Here is a 9,432-nt window from a genome sequence, read left to right on the forward strand (position 1 = left end):
AAAGCTGGAATGCCCACTAGTGGGTGGTAAGGACCAGGTTGACTACCACTGCTTTAATCTGTTTGTATGGTGACATTTATAGGTTTCCTAATGTTGAACCAAAATTTTGTTCCTAGAATTTACCTAATTATGCACAACTTCAAAGGAAGTATCAGACATACCATCCTTACCTTGTCCTCCAGCTACCCCCTGGCAGCCCCAGCCCATGTGTCCTCTACCTCCACCTCTCTCCTTGTCCCCTGTCCTCTGTCCCTCCTCCCCCAAGAGCAAGACCCCACTTGGTCTAGCAGTGCAGCTGAGCCATCTCTCTGGTGGCCCAAGCCCCTGTTCACATTCTCAGGTTATATCTAGGTTTCTACTTCCCCTGCTGCCCCGGAGCCTGGTTGCTCAGCCCTGAGACCACCTTCTTTTTCAGAATCACAGCAACTCTGACATAGTCTCCATCAACTGCAACGTGAGGCTGGCCCCCAACCAGGAAATCAATTTCCATCTGCGGGGGAACCTGTGGTTGCGGTCCCTAAAAGCAGTAAGTAGAACACCTGGGCTAGGCTGGCAGGAAAAAAGGGAAGAAGGTGGGTACTGGGGAGTCTCCCAGCTGGGGAGGGGCTGGCTTCTGACCAGGCCTCTGATTATACAGCTCAAATACAAGTTGATGAAAATCACGGTCAACGCAGCCTTGCAGAGGCAGTTCCACAGTCCCTTCATCTTCAGAGAGGAGGATCCCAGCCGCCAGGTGAGCCCGGGGGAACCCTGCAGACCTGGGCTTGAGCCAGGCCCGCGGGGGAAGGGCTTACCCCTCCCTTACAGTTTTCCTACACCCTCTACCGTGTGATCCTGCAGGAGAAAGACAAACAGACCTGCCAGCAGTTAGTGCAGCATCAGAGGAGAGAAAAGAAGCAAGACGAATAGGCCTTAGGGGACAAGAATGGAAAAGGGGCCAGAAGGAGGCGTTTGCCCAGTGCCTCAGGGGCCCCAGGCTCTGCACAACAGCCCCTTGGGGGCAGGGAAAGGAGGGGAACCTGTGTATTTTATACCACAGAAAACTGAAACTGGAGCCCAGGGCAGCCTGCCTCGGGGTGGCTCATTGATTCCAGCAGCAGTGAGGCTGTGCCTTGGGAACCTGGCAGCCTAGAATGACCATCCCCATCCCATTCACACCTCAAATCTAATGAAATGCTAGTGACCTGTGCACTAGATGTCTGGTATGAACTGAATTGATGAAGAGCAAGAAATGCGAGATGTCTTGGTATTGACACTTTTCTTTTTCTATTTGAGGGGGGGATGAGATGAGGGAAACTCCCACATGTGCCCCGACCGAGATCTACTGGCAACCTCATCTAGGGCCAATGTTTGAATCAACTGAGCTATCCTCAGCGCCTGAGGCTGACTCTCGGACCAACTGAGCTATCCTCAGTGACCAGAGCCACACTCAAGCCAATCAAGCCAGTGGCTGTGGGAGGGGAAGAGAGAGGGGAACAGAAGCAAATGGTCGCTTCTCCTGTGTGCCCTGACTGGGAATAAAATCCTGGACATCCATAGGCGGAGCCAACGTTCTATCCCCTGAGCCACCAGCCAGGGCCGGCATGTTTCTTTCCTTTCCCTTTCCCTTTTCCTTTCCCTTTCCCTTCCTTTCCTTTCCTTCCTTTCTTTTATTTTTTTTTAGTAAGACTCCCACATGTGCCTCGACCAGGATCCACCTGGGCAGCCCCCATCTGGGGCTGATGCTCCGCCCATCTGGGGCCATGCTCTCAACCAAACTATTTTTAGCACCTGCCCTAGGACAAAGCCATCCTCAGCGTCCAAGGCGAGACACCCAAGTCAATTGAGCCATAGCTGTGGGAGGAAAAGAAAGAGAGAGAGAAGGGAGAAAGTGGGAATGGAAAAGCAGATAGTCGCCTCTCCTATGTGCCCTGACCAGGAATGGAACCCAGGATTTCCACATGAAGCATTGACACTCTACCGCTGAGCCAACTAGCTATGGTTGACACTTTTCATATAGGGTGAAACCAGACTGATGCAGATCAGGGTCCAGGAAAGGGGTGGGGCTCTGTGCAGGGCTTTCCTGCAAAAATGAGAAGTTGGGTCTTGAGAAAAGTCCAGTCCTCTGGAAAGAGGCATCTCAGGCGTGGGGCGCTGCTGCCCTCTACTGACCATCTTTGCAAACTGCCAGCCAGGGCTCCAGGTAAACGTTCATTAATACCGGGTGCCAGGTAATGACCCCAGTCCTGTCCCAGGAGAAACTGAAAAGCAAAACAGGCATAAACCAGAAGCCAGTCCTTAATAACAAACACCCATCACAGACAGGGCGGGATGTGCCAGGCGAAGGGCTAACAAGTGCAAAAGCCCAGAGGCAGCACTACAAGCAGTGTTACCTGTTCATTCATCCATTCAGGGTGTGTTGGGTGTCCCTCCTATGACCCAGGCCCCCTAAGGGATACAAAGAACTTTAGGCAGACAAAGGAAAAGAACAAGCATGGATTTGATCTGGGATGAGCACAGATGCTGGGGGTGGGAGGCAGTCAAACCAGGGAAAGCTTTTTGTAGAAAGCCCACTTGAACTGAATCTTGAGAGAAGTGTTAGAACTTTTTCCAGGTAACCAAGAGCGAAGAGGCGTGGTGCAGGCACCAACATGCACACACAAACTACCCCCCTACTCGACACTAGTTCTTTCAAATGAATTCTCCTTCTCTTCATTCCCAGCCCCCACAAAAAAATCCTTCTATGGTTTCTGGATACCTCACTTCTCTTTCTGAAATCCAGCAACCCAAAATGTAAGCCTTGGTTGGCTCAGCTCTGTGCTAGGGGCTGGGGTAGAAAGGCAGAGCAAGGTCCAGCCTGCAGGGATGGGGAGAGAACATATAGGAACCTGTGATCTGTTGAGCCCTAGCTATGTACTAGGCATTTTAACAGATACGTCACATGTTATATGTGAGTTATGTCCCACTGCCCCCACTTTTCAGATACGGAAACTAAGGCTATGTGAGAAGGTAGAAAGGAGGCAGTGACTTGCCTCAAGTTAAATCAGGGGTTGGGAACCTATGGCTCGCGAGCCAGATGTGGCTCTTTTGAGGGCTGCATCTGGCTCACAGACAAATCTTTAAAAAAATAATAACGTTATGGCTCTGGCCGGTTGGCTCAGTGGTAGAGCGTCGGCCTGGCGTGCAAAAACCCCGGGTTCGATTCCCGGCCAGGGCACACAGGAGAAGCGCCCATCTGCTTCTCCACCCCTCCCCCTCTCCTTCCTCTCTGTCTCTCTCTTCCCCTCCTGCAGCCGAGGCTCCATTGGAGCAAAAATGGCGCGGGCGCTGGGGATGGCTCCTTGGCCTCTGCCCCAGGCGCTAGAGAGGCTCTGGTCGCAACAAAGCGACACCCGGGAGGGGCAGAGCATCGCCCCCTGGTGGGCAGAGCATCGCCCCCTGGTGGGCGTGCCGGGTGGATCCCGGTCGGGCGCATGCAGGAGTCTGTCTGTCTCTCCCCGTTTCCAGCTTCAGAAAAATACAAAAAAAATAAAAATAAAAAAAATAATGTTAAAAATATAAAACATTCTCATGTATTACAATTCGTTCATTTTCTACCACTCATGTTCATGGTTGTGGGTGGCTGGAGCCAATCTCAGCTGTCCTCCGGGACAACACCAAATTTTTATTGGATAATGCGTAACGTACACGGGTCGTTGTATGGCTCTCACGGAATTACATTTTAAAATATGTGGCGTTCATGGCTCTCTCAGCCAAAAAGGTTCCCAACCCCTGAGTTAAATAGTGACTCAGTGGCCAAGCCAGGACTCTATCATGCTGTTGCAGGGGTTTAGTCAGCCAGTCATTCAACACATTGACTGAGCTCCTACTCCGTCCCAGGCACAGTTCCTGGCACCGAGGACAGAGCAGCTAACGAATCAGATAAAGACCCTGCTCTCCTGGAGCTGACTTATGGCGGGGGGGGGGGGGGGGGGGGGGGAGGCAGTTAACACAAATACATCTGAACAAATGAAGGTTTACAGCTGTGAGTGCACAAAACAGAGTTTATTCTTATATTATGATCTGTTAATCATTGTCTTATTTTCCAAACGAACAACTGCAAACCTGCTTTTGCCCACCCCTGTATATCGAGTGTCAAGTTGGTGGTGAGGTCTGAAAAAAAAAAAATGCAAGCACGTAAGGGTGGATACTATTTTATCCCTGAAGGATTATATCTTCTCCAATAGTCATGTCTGACAGAGACTATGAGCCATGCCAGCAGAGAGAACAGCAATGCGAAAGTCATACATCAGATATGCTTAGCATGATAGAGGCCAGTGGCTGGTGGGCTGGAGCAGACAAGGATGGGGAGAGTGAGAGGTGAGGTGAGCGGGGTAAGCAGGGCCAGGCCAGGGCGAGGACTCTGTTTTACTCTGAGATGGGAAGGAAACGTGGAGGCTCTGAGCAGAGCAGAGCACAGATCTGCCTTCCTCTGGGTGCTATGCCAACAATACTCTGTAGGAGGGAGGCAGAAGCAGGGAGGCAGGGAGGCAGCTATTGCAGTCTCCAGATGGGAGATGAGGGTCCTCAAACCCAGGAGGTAACCCTGGAAGTGAGAGAAGTGGGCACATTCTGGATGTTTTAAAGGTAAAATGGACAGACTTTGCTGATGGAGTCCATGTGGGTGTGAGACAAATACTGTACAAGATTTCTGGCTTGAGCAACAGCAAGGATGGACAATGCTGCTAGAGGCGGGTTAAGGTCGGTTGAGGCCCCGGGCGCAGAAGATAATATTGGGCCCCTTACATTAGAAAAAAGTATAAAGTTGGGGTTTTGCAGGGCCCTTCAGAAGTCGGGGCCTACCATTAAATCCGCTTCTAGATGCTGCCGTTTGCCTTGATAGGAAAGACGTTGAAGGAACAGGTCTGAAGGTGAGGAGTGAGATCAAGTTTGTTTTGGGACCTGTTAAAGGCGCCAGGCAGGCCAAGTAGACAGTTGGATATGAGTCCAGAATTCAGCGGCGAGCCCACTTAGGGGTAGAAATGTGAGTGGTCAGAGTGTAGATGGTTGAAGCCCTGTGGCTCTGCCGAGGGCTACATTAGGACTTCCACGGCCCTGGGCGCATTTGCCTTTGGGGCCCCTTCCTCCATTAAAAAAAATGTTTTAAATTACCATTTTATGACTTTGCACATATAAAGACAAATATAACCCAGGCGAGATTATATTCATTTATTTCTTCTCATCTTAAAAGAAGTTAGATCATGTGTGGGGGCCCCTAGAAGTACAATGGGCCCTGGGCACTGTGCCCACTGTGTCAGTTGGCCCTGAGCTCACCAGGAAGTGACTGTAGACAAAGAAGAGGTCCAAGGACAGAACAATGGGACACGACAACAATTAGAAGTTTGGGAGATGAGAGAAAAGAGAAGAGAAAGAAAATGTCTCCAAGAGGAGGCAGGGTCACCGGGTCACTTAACTCAGGTGTGCGCTGTGCAGGGGCTGTGAGCTCTGAGGCCCCTGCAGGCTGGGGGCCACCCATCATCCCTCCCGCATCTTTCCCTAAGGTAGAGGATGTGCTCTCCCGCCAGGGGCCAGCTGTAGCTGTGCTCCGGCCCTGCCCCAGGCTGCCACCTAGGCCCCAGGGAAGCAAAGCTATTAACCTGGCCTCCCTCCTCCCCTTGCAGATCACATTTGAGATCTCCAAGCAAGAAGACTGGCAGATCCCCATCTGGATCATTGTGGGCAGCACCCTGGGGGGCCTCCTACTGCTGGCCCTGCTGGTCCTGGCACTGTGGAAGGTGAGGGCCTTCCACAGCATGGGGGTGGGGGGAGCATCCTGGCTGGTTGGCCCACACCTGGGGCTCCAGCCTCTTAAGTCCACATGTTCTACCCCCATGGGAGCTGGCACCCAGCCTCCTCCCCAGAACTTGCCTGCAGCCACAGCATCCAGCCCATCACAGCAGGCCGGTTGGCCACCAGAGGGCACTCCACCTGTGGCTCTCACCCTTTTGTAGTTAGTTCCCTTTGAGACCCTGATGAAAGCGAGAGTTCCTCTCATCAGGAAAAAGCAAGTAGATACAACCACAAAATGTCTCCAGCAAAGTCGGGCTGTTAACAAATCATTCAAAGCCCTTCACTGTCTCTGAGCATCAGGTTAAGAAGCCCTGGTCTCAACCTCCTACTATAATAGAGGAAGCGAGGGAGGTCCAGAGAAGAGTGTTAACTGGGGCAGGGTCACACAGCCTGGCTTCTGGCCTCGACCCAGGCTCTATTCTCTGTTTCAGTGCTCCCTCACCGATTAAGTGGCCTATTGTGAGGTCCACAAGAGAGCTGGAGAGGAACACAGTTCTCTTGGTGAGATGGGGTATTCTGAAAGCCTTCTAAGGGAAGAGGCCTGAAGAGGCTTAGTGGAGGGAGAACAAGGAAGGGAGTTAGGCCTTGTCCATTCTGCCCACTCCTGAGACTTCTACCTTTGCCTCCCCACAGCTCGGCTTCTTTCAAAGTGCCAAGCGCAAGAGGGATCCCAGCCTGGACCCCACCCCCAAAGCGCTGGAGTGAGGCTCCTGAGGAGGCTGCGAGTTGATGGGGGCCAGGTCCAGGTGGTGTGCAGGCCCAGGCCGCTGGCCCACCGAGCTGGGGCAGAGAGGATGCCAGCTCGCTTTGCACTTGACCTCATCTGAGAAACCTAGCCTGCTCCCTCTGAAGGGAACTCAAGCCAATTTTAAGAGGGACTGCCCTACTGGGAGACCAAGACACCTCCAACAAAGATCCCTAGTGATATAAAGGGACCCCTCCCAAGGCACACCCCAAAGCCTCCCGGGCTCTGTGGGGGCTTTTGCTATCCCCACCACTAAGGTGCTAGGAATTCCTAATCATCTCCACCTTCAGAAGAAACCCAGAGAGGAAGGCTACAAATGCAGACCTACTCTGCACACTCTAGGCCTCTAGTTCCAATAGGACCCAGTGAGTGGGACAGCAGATCTGAATTCTGTCTGCACTGTTCTTCCCCCCCACCCCACCCCCACCCCCAACGCTGCCGATGGCTCCTGAGTCACGCCCACCCCTTCCCCAGGCAGGAGATGGGTCCCAGGAGCTCCCCCTGAACAACAAACAGGAACCCACGGGCTTGATGACAGCTGCTGACCAGGGATGAAGAAAGACTCTGGGACTTTGAGACTGTGACGGACAGGCAGCTGAGACCCAGATACTGGGCGCCCACCCTGACATGGGGAGGCACCCCCATATGTTCACACTGACTACCACCCACACTCCCCACCGTGCTCAAAACCGCGCCCCGCCCCCGACTGCCGCCCCTCCCGGCTGCTTGTGTTCCCAGGTACACCCGTAGCGCGTGTAGGTGACGCAATCCCCTATGGTTCCGCATTCCCATTGCGAGTTCCGCGCAGCCTGTCCCCGAGGGGCGGGCCTGGGGGCAGGCCGGGAGCAGGGTGCCTCCCCTCCCTATGCACACACAGCCTCCCGCCCCTCCCTTCCATCCACGGTAAGAGGGTTCAGCTGTCGCTGCCGAAGGGTCCTGTCTAGAACGCACTGAATAAGGCCGGTGCAAGGAAACCCCTCCGTGGCACAGATCTGACCCGCCCGACCAGGGGAGAAGTGGTAGCACCAATGATGGCGCCGCGAGGACAAGAGGCACGCCTGGTGCCCAGCCGAGTAATTTATGCCTTAACCTTGTTTTGAGGTAGAAATGAAAAGGGGATACATCAAAGGCATCGTCCCCCGTTACATAGCACGACCTCTACTGTCGTAAATATTTTTAAGAAATTAAAAAAAAAAAATCGTATTTAAAAACAACCAACGCGCTGACTTTTCTGTGAGCAGAGCGTGTCCTAGCTAGTGCACTCTCCTCTTTAAAGGAGAAGAGGTGGATGAAAAGAGGCTCCCTGCATCCTTCCTATTATCTGTAAGTGCTGGGAAGGGGCTTGTCCACCATTTGCTCCTTACAACATCCCCTCCAAGTGGCTGCCTGGTCTGGGATGGACGTCTCCAGTGTTAGAGCAGTCACTTCCTCCCTCCCAAAACCAGCCATTACATCTTCCGCCCCTTTGGATGGTTGAAACCCACATGTCCTGCAGCGTCTACCCCTTAGTCCCAGCTCTCCCCTCTCAGGCTTCCCAGACGTCTCCAGGCTGGCATTTCAGTGCTGACCTTCTTACACCTTGACTTCTAGTTTCATCAGCTTTACACACAGGCTGCTCTGAGATCCAAGTTGTCTCCGTTCTGTTCTGTGCCCCTGTAATCCCAAGAAGCCAGGAGCATAACCTTTGAAGTTATTCGATCTTGTTCCCCCATAGATGAGGACCCTAAGAGCCAGAGAAATTACTGGGTTAGCCCCAGGTTCCACGGCACAACCCAGACTAATCCCAGGACAACTCTCCTGCCAGACTGTCACGTTAGCACAGCCCTAAAGGGTTTAGTGAAGGAGCAAAAGAATTGTATATAAAAGAACTCTTTATGGGATTTTTTTCTTCTCAAATGGTGAAACCAAAATCAGAAGAAAACATTTTAAAATCATGTTTGAGTCACTACCACCAGGAATGGAGTCACCGTGCTGAGGGAAAAATCAATGACCCCACACACACTCTAAAGTGCTTTTTGATTAAGCATCAAGTATTTTGTCAAAAATCATTAATTCAGAATGTCTTGTGGAAACTTTAAATTAGAGATTGGAATTCTAAAAAAAAAAAAAAAAACTTTTTTAATTTCCATGTGCAACCACACTGCAGGCCAAACAAATGTATTTGCAGGACAGATGCAGCCCAGAAGTCACTGAATTGCACCCTCTGGACTCTCAGAGGCAGCTGTTCTCCCTAGCATGCTCTCCCCAGCTCTCCACCAAGAACAACTAAAAGGTGAAAGATGGAAAAAAATAGGAGCCTTTGTTATCTTCAAGCCCTTTGCATTGTGTCTCTCTCTTTCTCTTATCAATTTCCCTTTATAGATTTATTTGCTCTGGATATAAATATCCAAGACTGGCCTTAAGACTGGTTGGGTTAGCAGAGAAGATACATCTTATAAGGAGCAAAGCCTTGTGCTAGAGCAGTTTCTTAGGCCTGACTGCATATTGTATAGATACCTATACAAAGGCCCAGCCCAGGGGGTCAGGTGTAATTGGTTTGGAGAAGCCAAGACATCATTTTTGCTTCAAAGTTCCCCTGGTGCCACCAGTTGGGGTCAACAGGCAAGTGAACATACAGGCTAGACAACAAGGGGCTAACATGCACCAGTGACCTTCTATGATGAGTAATGGGAGCTGTGCTCTCATCATAATGTTCACATTAACTCAGCTCCATCCGAGTTCGGAAGACATTCTCATTCCAGCACGTCTCCAGAGTAAGATTTGCTGCAGTTTTTGCTGTTGTCTAGGAGGGGAGATGAAAGGTAATTTTGGCATTTAGTGGCAAGCAACCCAAAATGCAACTTCAAATCATTAAAATTCATATTGTGGTTCACAGATGG

General features: G+C 51.4%; 1 protein-coding gene across 3 annotated transcripts in view; it reads left to right on the top strand.

Moving 5' to 3' along the window:
* ITGA11 (integrin subunit alpha 11) overlaps window positions 1-7,767 on the top strand; it is a 137,344-nt gene extending 129,577 nt beyond the window's left edge. For 2 of the 3 annotated variants that reach the window (XM_066276444.1, XM_066276446.1), the window contains 4 exons: window positions 416-526; window positions 638-733; window positions 5,640-5,753; window positions 6,442-7,767. In XM_066276444.1, coding sequence (XP_066132541.1) covers window positions 416-526; window positions 638-733; window positions 5,640-5,753; window positions 6,442-6,513 — 393 coding nt within the window. In that variant the 3' untranslated portion in view covers window positions 6,514-7,767. The remainder of the gene's footprint in view (window positions 1-415; window positions 527-637; window positions 734-5,639; window positions 5,754-6,441) is intronic. The other variant, XM_066276445.1, reaches the window with a different exon arrangement.
* The last annotated feature ends 1,665 nt before the right edge of the window (window positions 7,768-9,432 follow it).

This window comes from Saccopteryx bilineata, chromosome 4 (genome assembly GCF_036850765.1).
Source record: "Saccopteryx bilineata isolate mSacBil1 chromosome 4, mSacBil1_pri_phased_curated, whole genome shotgun sequence".
Taxonomy (NCBI): Eukaryota; Metazoa; Chordata; class Mammalia; order Chiroptera; family Emballonuridae; genus Saccopteryx; species Saccopteryx bilineata.